General features: G+C 43.8%; 1 protein-coding gene across 1 annotated transcript in view; it reads right to left on the bottom strand.

Annotated features, from left to right (window-relative positions):
• LOC311100383 (glutamate receptor ionotropic, delta-1-like) overlaps positions 1 to 20,211 on the bottom strand; it is a gene marked incomplete at its 5' end in the record, with an annotated part of 495,891 nt that overhangs the window by 245,529 nt on the left and 230,151 nt on the right. Inside the window, one exon of the mRNA XM_084141276.1 lies at positions 12,202 to 12,486. Within this exon, the coding sequence (XP_083997402.1) occupies positions 12,202 to 12,486 (285 nt within the window). The remainder of the gene's footprint in view (positions 1 to 12,201; positions 12,487 to 20,211) is intronic.

The following is a 20,211-nucleotide window of genomic DNA, read 5'->3' as shown; positions in this document are numbered from 1 at the left end:
AACAGGCCGCTTGGAGTTTGTCAAAAGGCACCTAAAGGACTCTCAGACCATAAGAAACAAGATTCTCTGGTCTGATGAAACCAAAATTTAACTCTTTGGCCTGAATGCCAAGCGTCACATCTGGAGGAAACCTGGCACCATCCCTACGGTGAAGCATGGTGACGGCAGCATCATGATGTGGGGATGTTTTTCAGCGGCAGGGACTGGGAGACTAGTCAGGATCGAGTGAAAGATGAACGGAGCAAAGTACATAGAGATCTACTCCAGAGCACTAAGGACCTCAGACTTGGGCGACAGGTCACCTTCCAACAAGACATCAACCCTAAGCACACAGCTAAGACAATGCAGGAGTGGCTTCGGGACAAGTCTCTGAATGTCCTTGAGTGGCCCAGCCAGAGCCTGGACATGAACCCGATCGAACATCTCTGGAGAGACCTGAAAATAGCTGTGCAGCGACTCTCCCCATCCAACCTGACAGAACTTGAAAGGATCTGCAGAGAAGAATGGGAGAAACTCCCCAAATACAGGTGTGCCAAACTTGTAGCGTCATTCCCAAGAAGACTCAAGGCAGTAATCGCTGCCAAAGGTGCTTCAACAAATTACTGTGTAAAGGGTCTGAATACTTATGTAAATTAGATATTCCAGTTTTATTTATTGTTATACATTTGCAAAAATGTATAAAAACCATTTTTTTGCTTTGTCATTATGGGGTATTGTGTGTAGATTGATGAGGGTGGAAAAAACGATTTAATCAATTTTAGAATAAGGCTGTAACATAACAAAATGTGGAAAAAGTCAAGGGGTCTGAATACTTTCCGAATACACTGTATATGATTGAATGTTTCTTAAAGCCTGCAGCTATTTACTTGAAATGAGACATATAATCATGCCAAAACATTATTCAAAAATGTAGTTCACTGACAGAGAGATAGCTAATGAAACACACATTGACTTTTACAGTAGCTGGCTAGGCTGGTCAAACTGCAACAATAGCTAGCTTTCAATAAATTGGCTAGATAGAAGCAGGCCATTGGCTGCCTTCATCACAAGGAGTATGTGCAGGAGTTCTGATTGGTTCCAAGTTCAGCAGTTCGGCACATTTGGATGAATTGAACGTGCCAACACATGTTATAGTCATCATAAAAATGTTTTACTGTCATATACAAAAAATCTGCTACTCCCTCGACGGGGATCAATCAACTTCAAGTTTTTGCTTCGGACCACCACCTAGGTGGTGTTATCAGGATTCATATGCTAGTAAGGCTACAAGCAAAGATAAACAAAGCAGACGAGCTTAAGATGAAGGCCACAGTAGGTGTTTGTTTAAGCACTAATTCTCTGTAAATATGTATCTCTTTTTAGTAAGGGTTCAGGGTAAATCCTTGCATGGCATTCTCGCCAGGCTTACGCAATAGCTGCCGTTAAATGAGCAATCGCGGAGTTCACTTGTTTGGCTTAAGTTGTTGACTGTAGCAGATAGGATCTGCCAGATGGAGACTAATTAATTGATAACACTTTATTACATGACTTGGGCAGATAGTAGGGGTGACTGATTTGGGAGTGGATTTGTCCTCCGTTTCCTCCACTCAGAAACCCATGCACTCCTGGGGGAACTGTTTGTATAAATAAATCTGTCTGGGCTCATGACGTTCCTGCATTCTGCAGGGTGTCTCGATAATATCATCACTCATTTTGAATGACACAGCGAGTGGTAAGGGAGCGCTAAAAGTAATAGGAGTTCTAGGAGTGACTCAGCTGATTTCGATCCAGACATCTCCTTTCCTCCACCTCGTCCATAAATGAAATCACCTCCGCAGGCTGATATTTGTTTATTTATACTGAGGCTGGCATTAATAACAGGACAGTGGGCATTAAGAACTGCTACAGTAATCACCCACCCTCACTTTACGGCCTGTGATTCATAAAGGCACACCACTAAATATAATGAAATTGCTGCGGACCAAACGTCTAGACTGGGAAAATACAGGTAACTGCCAAAAGAAAGTGTCTTAATAGGGCATTGGGCAACCACGAGCCAGAACAGCTTCAATGCACCTTGGCATAGATTCTACAAGTGTCTGGAACTCTATTGGAAAGATGCAACACAATTTTCCCACGAGAAATTCCATACTTTTGTGTTTTGTTGATGGTGGTGGAAAACGTAGTTTCAGGTGCCACTCCAGAACCTCCCATAAGTGTTCAATTGGGTTGAGATCTGGTGACTGAGACTGCCATATGGTTTACATCGTTTTCATGCTCATCAAACTACTAACAGCGCCGGAGAAGATGGCTGCCGTTTTACAGCCCTCTAACCAATTGTACTATTATGTGTGTTTTTCCGCGTTATTTGTAATTTATTTTGTACATAATGTTTCTGCCATCGTCTCTTATAACCAAAAAGAGCTTCTGGATATCAGGACAGCGATTACTCACCTCGTATTGGACGAATATTTTTTCTTCAACGAGGCGGCCGCGAAGGATATCATACAGACACCCGACAAGGCCCAAATCCCCGTCATTCGCGTGAGGAAGAGACGGAGATATCGTGGACGTAGATCCGGGTGCCTTGTAAGGATCCGACGGCGAGCGAGTAAACTGCCTCTCCCATCAATCCTATTAGCCAACGTTCAATCATTTAAAAATAAATTGGATGATTTAAGATTACGGTTATCCTACCAACGGGACATTAAAAACTGTAATATCTTATGTTTCACCGAGTCATGGCTGAACGACGACATTGATAACAAAAAGCTAGCTACACTACATCGGCAGGATAGAACGGCTGACTCCGGTAAGACAAGGGGTGGCGGTCTGTGTATATTTGTAAACAACAGCTGGTGCACAAAATCAAATACTAAGGAAGTCTCGAGGTTCTGCTCGCCTGAGGTAGAGTATCTTATGATAAGCTGTAGACCACACTATTTACCAAGAGAGTTTTCATCTATATTTTTCATAGCTGTCTATTTACCACCACAAACCAATGCTGACATTAAGATTGCACTGAATGAGTTGTACAAGGCCATAAATCAACAGGAAAACGCTCATCCAGATGCAGCGCTCCTAGTGGCCGGGGACTTTAATGCAGGGAAACTTAAATCCGTTCTACCTAATTTCTACCAGCATGTTAAATGTGCAACCAGAGGAAAAAAAACTCTAGACCACCTTTACTCCACACACAGAAACGCATACAAAGCTCTCCCTCGCCCTCCATTTGGCAAATCTGACCATAACTCTATCCTCCTGATTCCTGCTTATAAGCAAAAACTAAAGCAGGAAGCACCAGTGACTCGGTTAATAAAAAAGTGGTCAGATGACGCAGATGCTAAGCTACAGGACTGTTTTGCTAGCACAGACTGGAACATGTTCCGGGATTCTTCAGACAGCATTGAGGAGTACACCACATCAGTCACTGGCGTCATCAATAAGTGCATCGATGATGTCGTCCCCACAGTGACTGTACGTACATACCCCAACCAGAAGCCATGGATTACAGGAAACATCCGCACTGAGCTAAAGGGTAGAGCTGCCGCTTTCAAGGAACGGGACTCTAACCCGGACGCTTATAAGAAATTCCGCTATGCCCTCCGACGAACCATCAAACAGGCAAAGAGTCAATACAGGACTAAGATTGAATCGTACTACACTGGCTCTGACGCTCGTCGGATGTGGCAGGGCTTGAAAACTATTACAGACTACAAAGGGAAGCACAGCCGTGAGCTGCCCAGTGACACAAGCCTACCAGACGAGCTAAACCACTTCTATGCTCGCTTCGAGGCAAGCAACACTGAAGCATGCATGAGAGCACCAGCTGTTCCGGATGACTATGTGATCACGCTCTCCGTAGCCGATGTGAGTAAGACTTTTAAGCAGGTCAACATTCACAAGGCCGCAGGGCCAGACGGATTACCAGGACGTGTACTCCGAGCATGTGCTGACCAACTGGCAAGTGTCTTCACTGACATTTTCAACATGTCCCTGACTGAGTCTGTAACATGTTTAAAGCAGACCACCATAGTCCCCGTGCCCAAGGACTCTAAGATAACCTGCCTAAATGACTACCGACCCGTAGCACTGACGTCTGTAGCCATGAAGTGCTTTGAAAGGCTGGTCATGGCTCACATCAACAGCATTATCCCCGAAACCCTAGACCCACTCCAATTTGCATACCGCCCCAACAGATCCACAGATGATGCAATCTCTATTGCACTCCACACTGCCCTTTCCCACCTGGACAAGAGGAACACCTACGTGAGAATGCTATTCATTGACTACAGCTCAGCATTCAACACCATAGTGCCCTCTAAGCTCATCACTAAGCTAAGGATCCTGGGACTAAACACCTCCCTCTGCAACTGGATCCTGGACTTCCTGACGGGCCGCCCCCAGGTGGTAAGGGTAGGTAACAACACATCTGCCACACTGATCCTCAACACGGGGGCCCCTCAGGGGTGCGTGCTCAGTCCCCTCCTGTACTCTCTGTTCACCCATGACTGCATGGCCAGGCACGAATCCAACACCATCATTAAGTTTGCCGACGACACAACAGTGGTAGGCCTGATCACCGACAACGATGAGACAGCCTATAGGGAGGAGGTCAGAGACCTGGCCGTGTGGTGCCAGGACAACAACCTCTCCCTCAACGTGACCAAGACAAAGGAGATGATTGTGGACTACAGGAAAAAAAAGAGGACTGAGCACGCCCCCATTCTCATCGACGGGGCTGTAGTGGAACAGGTTGAGAGCTTCAAGTTCCTTGGTGTCCACATCACCAACGAACTATCATGGTCCAAACACACCAAGACAGTCGTGAAGAGGGCACGACAAAGCCTATTCCCCCTCAGGAGACTGAAAAGATTTGGCATGGGTCCTCAGATCCTCAAAAAATTCTACAGCTGCACCATCGAGAGCATCCTGACTGGTTGCATCACCGCTTGGTATGGCAACTGCTTGGCCTCCGACCGCAAGGCACTACAGAGGGTAGTGCGTACGGCCCAGTACATCACTGGGGCCAAGCTTCCTGCCATCCAGGACCTCTATACCAGGCGGTGTCAGAGGAAGGCCCTCAAAATTGTAAAAGACTCCAGCCACCCTAGTCATAGACTGTTCTCTCTGCTACCGCACGGCAAGCGGTACCGGAGTGCCAAGTCTAGGTCCAAAAGACTTCTCAACAGCTTCTACCCCCAAGCCATAAGATTCCTGAACAGCTAATCATGGCTACCCGGACTATTTGCATTGCCCCCCCACCCCATCCTTTTTACGCTGCTGCTACTCTGTTAATTATTTATGCATAGTCACTTTAACTCTACCCACATGTACATATTACCTCAACTAGCCGGTGCCCCCGCACATTGACTCTGCAACGGTACCCCCCTTTATATATAGCCTCCCTACTGTTATTTTATTTTACTTCTGCTCTTTTTTTTCTCAACACTTTTTTTGTTGTTGTTTTATTTTTACTTTTTTGTTAAAAATAAATGCACTGTTGGTTAAAGGCTGTAAGTAAGCATTTCACTGTGATGTCTGCACCTGTTGTATTCGGTGCATGTGACCAATAAAATTTGATTTGATTTGATTTGAAATGATTCATTGACCACTCGTGCCCTGTGGATGGGGGCATTGTCATCCTATGGGGGCATAGCCATGGTAGCCAAAATAATTAAATATACTTTGCATTTCTCATTTACTCGTGTTTGCATTATTTTGGCAGTTACCTGTACATGCTAAAGCAAAATTAGGCCAGAAGTAAATTAATAATTCCAGCTAGAGTGCTAAGAGGAAAAGTATTAGCACATCAGGTCAGGCACAGGGAGTGTTGAACTGGTGCTGGACTTCAATGCCCTGCATTCAAGGCAGTATCTAGAGTGTCAGTATAGGTTAGTGCATGCTAACTCTGATAGTGATTATTAAACTCTTATGCGAACCCTGAACCTGTGTATCCACTCAACCAGTTAACCCTGACCCCTATAAATGACCCCTCACCAACATAAAAATACACTGAGTGTACAAAACATTAGGAACACCTTACTAATATTGAGTTCAACACCCTTTTGCCCTTAGAACAGCCTCAATTCGTTGGGCATGGACTGTACAAGTTGTCGAAAGCATTCCACAGAGATGCTGGCCCATGTTGACTCCAATGCTTACCACAGTTGTGTCAAGTTGGCTGGATGTCCTTTGGGTGGTGGACCATTCTTGATACACACAGCAAACTGTTGAGTGTGAAAAACCCAGCAGCGTTGAAGTTCTTGACACATTCAAACCGCCTGGCACCTACTACCATACCCCGTTTAAAAGGCTTTTGTCTTGCCCATTAACCCTCTGAATGGCACGCATACACAATCCATGTCTCAATTGTCTCAAGGCTTAAAAATCATTCTTTAACCTGTCTCCTCCCCTTCATCTACACTGTTGAAGTGGATTTCACAAGTGACATCAATAAGGGATCATAGCTTTCACCTGGATGGTCTATGTCATGGAAAGAGCAGGTGTTCCTAGTGTTTTGTACACCCAGTGACATACTAGCAGGTAACTACTGAAATCAGGATTGGGTCAATTTGAATTGAAGTCAGTCAATTCAGAAAGTAAACTGAAATTCAAATTCTATAATTGAAAAATGGCATCCATTTTCAATGATTTGTCAATAAACGGAAAAGGAGAAGCTATTTATTTCAAACCTTTTCCATTTTTTAATTCAAAGCACTTACTGAATTGACCCCAACCTTGATTGAAATGACCCCCTATAACTCAAACATACTAATAAACACTGAGTGTACAAAACATTATGTACACCTTCCTAATATTGAGTTGTACCGCCCCCCTTTGCCCTCAGAACAGCCTCAATTCGTCTGGGAATGGGCTCTACAAGGTGTCAAGCGTTCCACAGGGAGGCTGGCCCATGTTGACTCCAATGCTTCCCACAGTTGTGTCAAGTTGGCTGGATTTCCTTTGGGTGGTGGACCATTCTTGATACACATGGGAAACGGTTGAACGTGAAAAACCCAGCAGCATTGCAGTTCTTGACACAAAACTGATGCGCCTGGCACCTACAACCATACCCTGTTCAAAGGCACTTCAATCTTTTGTCTTGTCCATTCACCTTCTGAATGGCACACACACACAATCCATGTCTCAATTGTCTCAAGGCTTAAAATCCTTCTTTAACCTGTCTCCTCCCCTTCATCTACACTGATTGAAGTGACATCAATAAGGGATCATAACTTTCACCTGGATTCACCTGGTCAGTCTATGTCTTGGAAAGAGCAGGTGTTCTTAATGTTTTGTGCACTCAGTGTATAGGCCTACTACAGCATGTCAGCTCCAGACAGCATTGTAAACCATCAGGCAGAAACAAAGGCAGCAACCCATGTACAGCAATGTCAGGTCAGAACCCTGTGAGTCAACACACATCATCCAGACCTCATTGCTTTTCACCTCACTCTCCCTTGTTTTTTCTTCTGTTTTCACAAAGTCAGGAGGCTTTCGTTCCCGCTGGCTAACAGGTGCCTCTTATTGGTGCTGATGAAAACAGGAGGTCCCAGTATACGTCCCAAATGGCACCCTATTCCCAAAATAGTGCACTACTTTTGACCAAAGTTCTATGGAACCTGGTCAAAAGTACTGCACTATATAGGGGAGAGGGTGCCAATTCAGACACAGACACTGACTGCAGCCAGCCTCAACCCAGCCCGCCTGTCTGTGATTGGGAGTCCATATTTGATGTGGTACTAGCTACTGTGTCATGCTTGGTGGAACATTCGGCGGAGCCGCAGCGCGAGCCAAAGCGGAGCAGATCAATGCAATGGGCAAATCAATTCAATGAACTGTAGCTGTGGTGTGTTTTCGCACTTCTCTCCACATTTCTTCATTCTGTCTAAATCCTAGGTCCCAACGCCTCCCTCAGGATAATGACATTCCATAGCCCAGCCAATGCCCCTATAAATCAGACATCAGTAGGGGAGATATGAGCCTCGTTCCTGGCCGAGGCTGGAGAGCTGTGAGGCGGAGAGATGGTGAGGCAGAGTGGGTCTTGTTTGTTAAAGGTGCAATATGTAACTTTTTGGGCGACCCGACCAAATTCACATACAATTGTGAGTTATAGATCTGTCATTCTCATTGAAAGCAAGTCTAAGAAGCGGCATATCTGTTCTATGTGTGCTATTTCTATGCTTCACGTTCTTAAGTTTTGTTTTTGCGTCTTTTACTTTCAGTTTTGTACACCAGGTTCAAACAACTGAAAATACAATATTTTGGGTTATGGGAAAATATATTTCACAGCGGTTAAGATGGTACAATGATTCTCTGTACTATACTTGCTTGTTTTGTCACATAAACTGAAATTATTAGAATGTTAGTAATGGTGGAGCGATTTCTGCATAGTGCACCTTTAATTAATTAATTAATTAATTCATTACTCACTCTGTTATTTTGCACAAGACTGACACCATGTTCAAAGCAGTGCTATGTAGCAAGTGTCGTGCATGGTATAACCAAAATGACTGCTTTCACAATCAGCTATGATGGCGAATAGCCTGGCTGACGCGACCCGGGTAAAGTCAGGAGGACTTCGAGTTAGATGTTAGCCAGACTACATGGAGACAGCAGAGCAGTAAATGTTGTTTCAGCAGTTTACTAACCATATGCCAAACAAAAACGGTCTACTCCACACTGTTTATGGGACTGAAGTAAAAAAATAAAAAAATGCTATTTCTGCATTTCAAGCAGCATCACTGCCCACATTTCTAAAACAGGTAGAGGGATTTGCCCTTTTGTCCTTTTGTCAGCAAGCAAGAAGAGGGAATTGTCTGTGCTTTAAGGAGCGAAACAGGATTTCCATGAGGAGGTGTCTGAGAAAAAGAATGAGAGAGAGAAAGCGAGAGAGAGAGTGTGACAGCAAAATAAACAGAGAGAGAGAGAGAGAGAGAGAGAGAGAGAGAGAGAGACACATAGACAGAAAGCGAATTAGAGTGGAAGGCGAAGAGAGAGAGAATGCGAGACAGACAGAATTAAAGAATTAAAGGGAGAATGAGCATGGAGGTTAAGAGAGGGCAGGGTAGGCAAGGGAGGCAGGGGAGGCAAGGGAGGCAGGGGAGGCAGGGGGGAGAAGGGGGAGATGGGATGGAAGCAGCAATGCAATCCAAGGTCTCTCCTTAATCATTATCATTCAGCTGTCAGGCCTGGGCCAGGCTGGAGCCAGGCTTGGACAACCAAACCCAGACCCCATCTGTTCCTAATAAACTTAAACAAAGGCCTTAATTTGAATAAATGTGCCTTTTTCTCCTCCCCTCACTTTTTAATGCCTTTGCTCATCAAAGGGAGGGATATTGTTGAGGCTGGGTTTGGGGGGATGGAGTGGTGGGGAGGAAAAAGCTGGCTTGGACATGCCTGTCTATGCTCAAACTCATTTGGTGAGTCAAATGGTTCAGTGACAACCATTTTGTTGTGCTCTGTTATGACCTTCGATTGTAAAGTATAGTGTTGCGTAACCCTCTTTTGTAACGTCCACATGCATGCTTGTTTACCTTGAGAACAGGAAGACATTATGCATCCTCTACGGCCTCTAAAACTCTTTAAAGTACTAGCAAAATATCCCACTGGTTGCAAAACCTAATAGAACTGCATACAGGTAAGAGGTCAGGCGGTGTCAGAGGAAGGCCCCAGTGCATCAAGTGTGGAACCAACAGGACCCTGAACAGCTTCAACCCCCAAGCCATAAGACTGCTAAACAAGACTGTTAAATAGCCAATCAAATGGCTACAAGGACTACCTCATTGACCCTTTTTTTGCACTAACTCTCTTGCGCTGACTCTATGCACATACACTGGACTCTACCTACACAGTCACACTACTTACACTGACATCCCAACACACACACCCTCGCACTACATACACCCACACACACACATAACATGCGCACACATGCATACTGGCGCCACACACACACACACTTTCACACTCACCACATACGCTGCTGCTACTGTCTATTATCTATCCTGTTGCCTAGTCACTTTACCCCTACCTACAGTGAGCTCCAAAAGTATTGGGACAGTGACAAATTATTTTTAATTATGCAATGACTATGAGGTAAAAGTGCAGACTGTCAGCTTTAATTTGAGACATGCTAACCTCTCATGATTACAATAACAGGTGAGTTTAGCATTTTTTGGGGTAATGATATTTATGCGTCTGTAACTTTCTCAATCATCATTATTCACGATTCATTCAGGATTATCCGTAATCATGGTAGCATCCACATTAATGTAGAAGTGTTTAGAAACATATTGTATTCTTATTTACAATAAAAGTGACTCAAAAATGACAATACATTATTTACCATTAATTTCTATTGGGCACAAAATAATCTGAAACACAACCAAAACAAACTGCAAATGCATCCAACAAGTTTGTAGAGTCACAACCTTGATGTAATCATCGTGTGCTAGGAATATGGGACCAAATAATAAACGTTTGACTACTTTAATACACATAAGTGAATTTGTTCCAATTCTTTTGGTCTCCTAAAATGGGGGGACTATGTACAAAAAGTGCTCTAATTTCTAAACGGTTCAGAATTAAGCTGACAGTCTTCACTTTAACATCATAGTCATTGTATCATTTCAAATCCAAAGCGCTGGAGTACAGAGCCAAAACAACTAACAATTTGTCACTGTCCCAATACTTTTGGAGCTCACTGTATATGTACATAGCTACAGTACCTTGTACCTCTGCACATAGACTCGGTACTGGTACTTCCTGTATATAGCCATGTTATTTTTACTCCTTATTGATATTCACTGTTTATTTATTCCTTGTGTCACTATTTCAATTTTTTAATGAAATGTTTTTTCTTTAACTCTGCATTGTTGGAAAAGGACCCGTAAGTAAGCATTTCACTGACAAATACAATTTGATTTGATTAATTGGCTAAAACTACCTGGGGATGATGCAACAAGCTATGTGCAGAACTCCATAGGAATTAAAGTTATATGAAGATACTGTGGGGAAATCTTTTAAGGATTCACATTAAACCAATCCTCTACAGACTAACCCTCTATATTCACTAGCTATCTTAATTGCCTTAGAAGTACATTTATATCACTTGCTTTCTTAAAAGTATAGGATGCAATACAAGCTAATACAGTGAAACAAACAGGTTTATGAATGCAATTAAAACCATTAATATTAGAATGCCACATTTACTAACACAACAAATTAAGAACCACAACACATTAAGATATAATACCCATTTCTAATCTCTTCTTCATATGGATAGAGTGCCGTATCAGTATGTTTTTGATGAATAACAGATTAACAGCCAGATTATCTTACCCCTACCATGGCCTATGCCACCCACACATGCACTGCAATCTGCTATACTGTTCTGAGAATCCACATCCCATATTGAAGAACTGAAAGTCCCTCATAAACTGCGTTTAATTCTGATATCTTTTTCACTAATTGGTCTTTTGACCAATCAGATCAGCTCTGGAAAAGATCAGAATGTTGTGCTAGACATGTTGTGCTGCCAGGTTCTATTGAAAACAATCTCAGGTTTCATCAGCTCTAGAAAAGCAGTGGAACATGCCGGTAAGCAGTCATCCGACAATAATTAAATAACCTGGGTAATACTGATAAAGACCCTAGTTCAAGGGCATCACTGAAGCAAACCAAACATAGACAGGTTGAACTTCTGAACTTTTCTGTTGCCTCTCTATACCTTCACAAATGTAGACTCATATAGACCTATAATGGAACAATATAAAATAGGAAATTGTATTCTAATCTAAAAGCATTGAGCTGCAAGGAACATGCTGTAAAATCATGGATCCAATCACGGAGCTGCTGTATAGTACATTTCATCATACATTTACATTTGTCATTTAGCAACTTACAGAGCAACTTACAGTTAGTGCATTCATCTTAAGATAGCTAGGTGGGACAACCACATATCACAGTAAGTACATTTTCCTCAATAAAGTAGCAATCAGCAAAGTAAGAGGTGAGGTGGTGCTGTGGTATTATTTAAGATGGGGCTTCATTGATTGGAGCACCTGTGTCGTTGGAAACACCCCACCCTTCACCCCTCACGCCCATACCCCTCGTCATCAACCTCCTTCCACCATGCTCCAGAATCCTTTTAGCTCCAGCTTTGAAGCAAGTTCACTAGCTAGCCACAGCGGGCGTCACTCTGTACTCCACACTTACCGTACTCATTGTCATAAAAGACAATGAACTTCTGCCAGCGCAGCTCGCCGACCAGCGTGAGCATGACTTCGTTGAGGTGGACGGGCGGGCGCGCTGCTAGGGTGTAGCGCTGTCCGTCAGGACTGGGATTGAGCTGGCAGGCGGTGCGTGGAGAGCCCTCACCGCTGCGCTGGACGTACAGGTGCGGGATGTGCATGGCGTCCGTCAGGGATTGGAGGGCGCTGGCCGAGGCACAGCCCGTAGAGGTGACCAGAGCCAGGATGCCCTGGGTCATCAGCTCACAGGCTGGGAAAGGAGGTAGAGAGAGAGAGAGAGAGAGAGAGAGAGAGAGAGAGAGAGAGAGAGAGAGAGAGAGAGAGAGAGAGAGAGAGAGAGAGAGAGAGAGAGGGAGAGAGAGAGAGAGAGATAGGATTAGTACGGTAGAGTAAGCAGCCCATCAATCTAACTATAAAACACATACTGTATATTGTCATAAGAGGAAAATATAATATTATGAAAATCGAATTCTAGTCTTCAGTGAATCCTAATGCTCACATTACAGCTTTGAATGCATTGCCTTAGTCAACATAAGGAAATTATTAAGAATAATGATTAAGAAGAAACAGTTATTATAAAGAGAGTGACTGAGTCAATTGCTTTGTGACTTCCATTTGTAATCCCTCAGTTTAGATACACAACCACTGCCTGTAATAGCCTGTGTAGGCTTTGACAGTTCTACAGTGGACAGCTGACACAGATGATGCATTACATTACAGTAACTATAAAGGGATCTGAGTCTCAATCCCCTGTAAAATCTCCTCGCTCTCTCCTCATGATTAGTGTGACCTTTTTCTGAATCTTCTCCACTATTTAGCTCACACACTCCTCACACACTCCCTCGTCAGACTTGGCAACCCTGAGCACTGACTGTTCTTCATTTTAGAGGTCCTGCAGAGTTAGGGATAGTTATTTCCGGATGAGGGATTTTAAAAGTTTCTCTAAAGGTCTTTAAAAACGAGACACACAGGACTCAGAGTGATCTCAAGCCCATCCGTTCACAGCACCATGAGTCTGCAACAAAGGAGAAAAGCCAGTCTCACGCTAACACTCGCCCACTGCAAAGGGCTTATGTTACGTTGTCCGCCACAGCTTGAGTAGGACCTCCAGAGACTATGCTGCGTGCCAAATGGCACCCTATTCCCTACATAGTGCACTACTTTTGAACAGAGCCCTATTGGTCCTGGTCAAAAGTGGTGCCCTATATAGGGTATGGGGTGCCATTTGGGATGGAACCCTAGGCTTGGACTGGGTGAATCCACAGAGTATAAGAGCATCGCTTTGGCTTTAAAACAAATACTGCTAATGAGGAAGTAATCAAAGAAAGCACAGCACTATTCACAGCCCTAAAGCATGATGGGATTGATCTGCTTCACTTCCCATGTCTTTCAAATAAAATCCCCCCTGTTCCTTTCCCCTGCTCCCCTGGTGACAACACATCCCAGGGCAAACACCCGGGAGCCCAGCCCAGGCCCCTAACCTCCACATCAGCCAACATAATGGATCTGCCAATTGGATTTTCTTGATTGTTTTAAAGCTACTCAAATGGTGTCAAATGACAATGAAATTAAAAGTGCCTCTAAAACCCGGCTGGGATCGATACAGGGTGAGGGGAAAATAGCGAGCAAAATTGTTTTTAATAAAAAGAGTGAATGGGGTCAAGCTGGGGTGAGAAGGAGGATTCATCGAATGAATGCCTGACACAAGACAAAAGAGATTGCTCATTGTCTGGCTGGCTATTACTCAAGGCAAATTGAGTTTTAATTCCTGTTACACTGAATTAAAAGCTCTGGTTTGTTGGTGGGTCTCCATGAATAGGACCTCTGCTCACTGTCTATGTGCCCCCTGATCCCCCTACATACAGGCTTTTACACACACACACACACACAAAGTATTGGGACAGTGACAAATGTTTTGTTGTTTTGGCTCTTTACTCCAGCATTTAGGATTTGATATTGTGTGAACCGTTTAGAAATTACAGCACTTTTGTACATAGTCCCCCCATTTTAGGGGACAAATTCACTTATGTGTATTAAAGTAGTCAAAAGTGTAGTATTTGGTCCCATATTCCAAGCACACAATGATTACATCAAGATTGTGACTCTACTAACTTGTTGGATGCATTTTCTGTTTGTTTCAGATTATTTTGTGCCCAATAGAAATGAATGGTAAATAATGTATTGTTTCATTTTGGAGTCACTTTTATTGTAAAAAAAATAATTGAATATGTTTCTAAATACTTCTACATTAATGTGGATGCTACCATGATTACGGATAGTTGTGAATTAATTGTGAATAATGATGAGTGAGAAAGTTACAGACGCACAAATACACTATATATACAAAAGTATGTGGACACCCCTTCGAATTAGTGGATTCGGCTATTTCAGACACACCCATTGCTGACTGGTGTATAAACTCAAGCACACAGCCATGCAATCTTCATAGACAAACATTGGCAGTAGAATGGCCTTACTGAAGAGCTCAGTGACTTTCAACATGGCACCATCATAGGATACCACCTTTCCAACAAGTCAGTTTGTCACATTTCTGCCCTGCTAGGGCTGCCCCGGTCACCTGTAAGGGCTGTTATTGTGAAGTGGAAACGTCTAGGAGCAACAACGGCTCAACCGCGAAGTGGTAGGACACACAAGCTCATAGAACGGGACCACCAAGTGCTGAAGCGCACAGAGCGTAAAAATCGTCTGTCCTCGGTTGAAACACTCACTACCAAGTTCCAGACTGCCTCTGGAAGCAACGTCAGCACAAGAACTGTTCGTCGGGAGCTTCAAGAAATTGGTTTCCATAGCCGAGCAGCCGCACACAAGCCTAAGATCACCATGCGCGTAGGCTGGAGTGATGAAAAGCTTGCCACCATTGGACACTGGAGCAGTGTAAACGCGTTCTCTGGAGTGATGAATCACGCTTCACCATCTGGCAGTCCGACAAACTAATCTGGGTTTGGCGGATGCCAGGAGAACGCTACCTGCCCGAATGCATAGCGCCAACTGTAAAGTTGGGTGGAGGAGGAGTAATGGTCTGGGGCTGTTTTTCATGGTTTGGGATAGGCCCCTTAGTTCCAGTGAAGGGAAATCTTAACGCTACAGCATACAACGACATTCTAGACGATTCTGTGCTTCCAACTTTGTGGCAACAGTTTGGGGAAGGCCATTTCCTGTTTCAGCATGACAATGTGACCGTGCACAAAGCGAGGTCCATACAGAAATAGTTTGTTGAGATCTGTGTGGAAGAACTTGACTGGCCTGCACAGAGCCCTGACCTCAACTCCATCGAACGCCTTTGGGATGAATTGGAACGCCGACTGCGAGCCAGGCCTAATCGCCCAACATCAGTGCCCAACCTCAGTAATGCTCTTGTGGCTGAATGGAAGCAAGTCCCCGCAGCAATGTTCCAACATCTAGTGGAAAGCCTTCCCAGAAGAGTGGAGGCTGTTATAGCAGCAAAGGGGGGAACCAACTCCATATTAATGCTCGACAAGCAGGTGTCCACATACTTTTAGTCATGGAGCGTATCATACCCCCAAGACATGCTAACCTCTCACCATTAAAATGTATTTTATTTATTTTATTTCACCTTTATTTAACCAGGTAAGCCAGTTGAGAACAAGTTCTCATTTACAACTGCAACCTGGCCAAGATAAAGCAAAGCAGTGTGCTAAAAACAACAACACAGAGTTACATATGGGATAAACAAAACGTACAGTCAAAAACACAATAGAAAATCTATATACAGTGTGTGCAAATAATAGGCAGAAAAAAAATAACAGAGGTTAGAATTTTTTGGGGGTATGAAATTTATGACTCTGTAACTTTCTCACTAATCATTATTCACGATTCATTGATTATCCGTAATCATGTTAGCCTCCACATTAATGTAGAATTGTTTAAAAACATATTCTATTCTTATTTACAATAAAAGTGACTCCAAAATGACACAATACATTATTGACCATTCATCTCTATTGGGCACAAAATAATCTGAAACACAACCAAAACAAACAGCAAATGCATCGAAACAAATTTGTAGAGTGACAAGCCTGATGTAGTAACTTTAATACACATATATGTGAATTTGTTCCAATACTTTTGGTCCCCTAAAATAGGGGGACTATGTACAAAAAGTGCTGGGATTTCTAAATGATTTACCCGATATGGAGGGAAATACTCTCAAATTAAAGCTGACAGTCTGCACTTTAACCTATTAGTCATTGCATTATTTCAAATCCAAAGTGCTGGAGTACAGAGCTAAATCAACAACAACATTCTCACTGTCCAAATACTTTAGGAGCTCCCCGTAGTTCACTAAACACCTCACCCCATGCTCTTGGGGCCTGAGAACAAATTAGTGATTGAGGCTCCAGCACAGCATCCCATTAGTGAGTAATCCATTTTCTTGAGTCTAGACACGGCACTCATGTCCTATTGGAGTGTTATAATTGCTAATGAGTTTTTCTCCAAAAAGTGCTAACGTGTGCATCAAAATTAATTATCTTTATAAAATACCATTCTTTCACACCACCACAACATGGCTGTTTTTAAGCATTGATTTGCTGAGTCATACCATCATGGTACTTTTGATATAAATGCATCGGATGGTAGGCGCCAAAAAAAGTATTCCACAAGAAATGTTATGGAGAACGGGAGTAGACTTCAGAGGAAAGAGAATCGTCTCGAGAGCTGAGGGCACATATCCCAATGTCATTTTCCATTTTCATCCTCCATGCTCAGGTACAAGAAATCAGGCCAGGAAATCAACATGATTCAAGAGACTAGTTAATGTGACATCCAGGAAGATATCATTGGATTCACAGAAGAGGGGTACACCAGACTGCTGTAAATTGAACACATGCTTCACCGGATTATGGTAAATGGGTTTCATCTGCTCTAAATCAATTGGGTCCCAAAACAGAGCAGAGAGGGAAACAGCATCCCTAAGAAAATGCAACCTGAAATCTCAGGTGTCTGCAATCTCCCCAATTGCTTATTCAAGAAATAGGATGACCCTGTATTCCACCAATCTAAAGTCTGCATACTGATCTATATTCATCAAATGCCCTCACTCCAACTTCAGCGGGCCCCTGTGCCATTACTGTAGGTAGACAATTAGCTTCATTTCATTTCAGCGCCAGTTCACTTCAGATGCAGCACCAATGGGTTGAAATTCTAATCTACAGCTTAAATGTGTCTGTCTGTCTGTCTGTCTGTCTGTCTGTCTGTCTGTCTGTCTGTCTGTCTGTCTGTCTGTCTGTCTGTCTGTCTGTCTGTCTGTCTGTCTGTCTGTCTGTCTGTCTGTCTGTCTGTCTGTCTGTCTGTCTGTCTGTCTGTCTGTCTGTCTGTCTGTCTGTCTGTCTGTCTGTCTGTCTGTCTGTCTGTCCGTCCGTCCGTCCGTCCGTCTGTCTGTCTGTGTCCTCCTCCAATTCATTCCCCAATCTTCCTTTGGTTCATTAGTGTGAGAGAGGGAAATGTCACAGGCAGATTGTGTGCGGCATGAGCCTCAGCTTTGATGTGTATTCCACAGACGACACAGGCTGCGACGCTGTGCCGTGACAGCCACTGGAGGATGGGAGCGTCATTGGTAAGAAGTAATGATCTATTAACGAGTGGAGGAGGCACTAAGACATGCCAGAGGCCCTCATCCATCACCCATAGACATCTCAGGGACAATGCCATTTTTCACCAGCAAAACAGGAGGAGGCAGTGTTTGGGGGAAATTCAGGCTGATGACACGTGTTCCAGGCTGCGTCCGAAATGGGCACCCTATTCCCTACATAGTGCAATACTTTTGGCTCTGGTGGGACGTAACCCCAGTTTATCCTCAGAATCCATTTCAGTAACGCCACAGAACATAAAAGGATCCTAATTATTATTATGTGAATACGAAGAGCTGCAGAAGGTTTGAATTGTCAACAATTTGCCTATGTGTCCCACATTTGCATATCGTTTTTTACTGTGTTTTCTAATTGAAATGATGCAGTAATAATTTCATTTTGATTTGTCTCTAAGCCCTCCATCAGAGTCTCTGAAACCATCTATTCAGTGGATTAGGGTAATGTAACATCAACAGCATTGTCTCTCACAATTAATCCCACTCACTTGAACTACATTAAAATATTAAAGAATAACAATTATTGGGTTCAAAGCAGACACTTCATTCATTAACTTTGGAATGTCTGGTTTTAGTTGAAAGATACAACAATAAAACAAACATACAGTATTCCTACACTAGAGGGCTTCTGAATGCCTCGTGGCACAATCAGAACTCTCCTAGCCTGGTGGTCCAGTCTGTTTGTGCCTCTCTGCATTCGTTCATTGACATGCCAGACATATAATAAGTATATTGTATGTACTGTATAACAATGGTAGTTGGCTACATCACATACAAAGTAGGACCAGGCAAGAATTATCCATCCTGTCCAGTAATTGACATGCCAAACATGTACACTACATGGCCAAAAGTATGTGGGCACCTGCGCGTCGAACATCTCATTCCAAAATCATGGGCATTAATATGGAGTTGGTCCCATTTTGCTGCTATAACAGCCTCCACTCTTCTGGAAGGCTTTCCACTAGATGTTGGAACATTGCTGCAGAGACTTGCTTCCATTCAGCCACAAGAGCATAAGTGAGGTCGGGCACTGATGTTGGGTGATTATGCCTGGCTCACAGTCGGTGTTCCAATTCATCCAAAAGGCGTTCGATGGGGTTGAGGTCAGGGCTCTGTGCAGGCCAGTCAAGTTCTTCCACAATGACCTCGACAAACCATTTATGTATTGACCTCGCTTTGTCCATGGGAGCATTGTCATGCTGAAACATTAAAGGGCCTTCCCCAAACTGTTGCCAGAAAATTGGAAGCACCGAATCGTCTAGAATGTCATTGTATGCTGTATCATTAAGATTTCCCTTCAATGGAAATAAGGAGCCTAGCCCGAACCATGAATACCAGCCTCACACCATTATTCCTCCTCAACCAAACTTTACAGTTGGCACTATGCATTTGGGCAGGTAGCGTTCTCCTGGCATCCGCCAAACCCAGATTCAACCGTCGGACTGCCAGATGGTGAAGAATGATTAATCACTCCAGAGAACACGTTTCCACTGCTCCAGAGTCCAATGGTGGTGAGCTTTACACCACTCCTGCCGACGCTTAGCATTACGCATGGTGATCTTAGGCTTGTGTGCAGCTGCTCGGCCATGAAAAGCCATTTCATGAAGCTCCCAACGAAAAGTTATTGTGCTGATATTGCTTCCAGAGGCAGTTTGGAACTTCGTAGTGAGTGTTGCAACCGAAGACAGACGATTTTTACATGCTGCGCGCTTCAGCACTCAGCAGTCCCGTTCTGTGAGCTTGTGTGGCCTACCACTTCGCAGCTGAGCCGTTGTTGCTGCTAGACGTTTTCACTTCACAATAACAGCACTTACAGTTGACCGGGGCAGCTCTAGCAGGGCAGAAATTTGACTAACTGACTTGCTGGAAAGGTGGCATCCTATGACGGTGTCACGTTGAAAGTCACTGAACTCTTCAGTACGGGCCACTCTACTGCCAATGTCTGTCTATGGAGATTGCATGGCTGTGTGCTTGATGTGGCTGCAGTAGCTGAATCCACTCATTCTAAGGGGTACTTTTGGCTATGTAGTGTTTATGTACTGTATAACAATGATAGTTGTCTAGAGGACGTACACAGTAGGACAAGGTTAGAATTTCAGAATTCTCCATCCTGTGAAGTGACTTTGAGAACACACAGACAGAGCCAGTCTCTCTAAATGCAGCAGTGTGTGTCTCTCAGTGCGGAGAGAGAGAGGGGGTAAAGGTGGACTCCAGGCCCCAGCAGGAGAGGGCTGCCGGGGGAATAAGAGGGCTTGCACGGAGGCCTCAAATCAAGGGCACACTCATTTCTCCTCTTCCACACAATCAACTCCAGAGCAGAAGGATGGAAACCCTCAATGACCTTACAGT

The sequence above is a fragment of the Coregonus lavaretus genome, assembly GCF_964263955.1.
Source record: "Coregonus lavaretus genome assembly, chromosome: 25".
Taxonomy (NCBI): domain Eukaryota; kingdom Metazoa; phylum Chordata; class Actinopteri; order Salmoniformes; family Salmonidae; genus Coregonus; species Coregonus lavaretus.
Note: the sequence above shows the minus strand (reverse complement) of the source record. Positions and strands in the feature narration are given on the sequence as shown.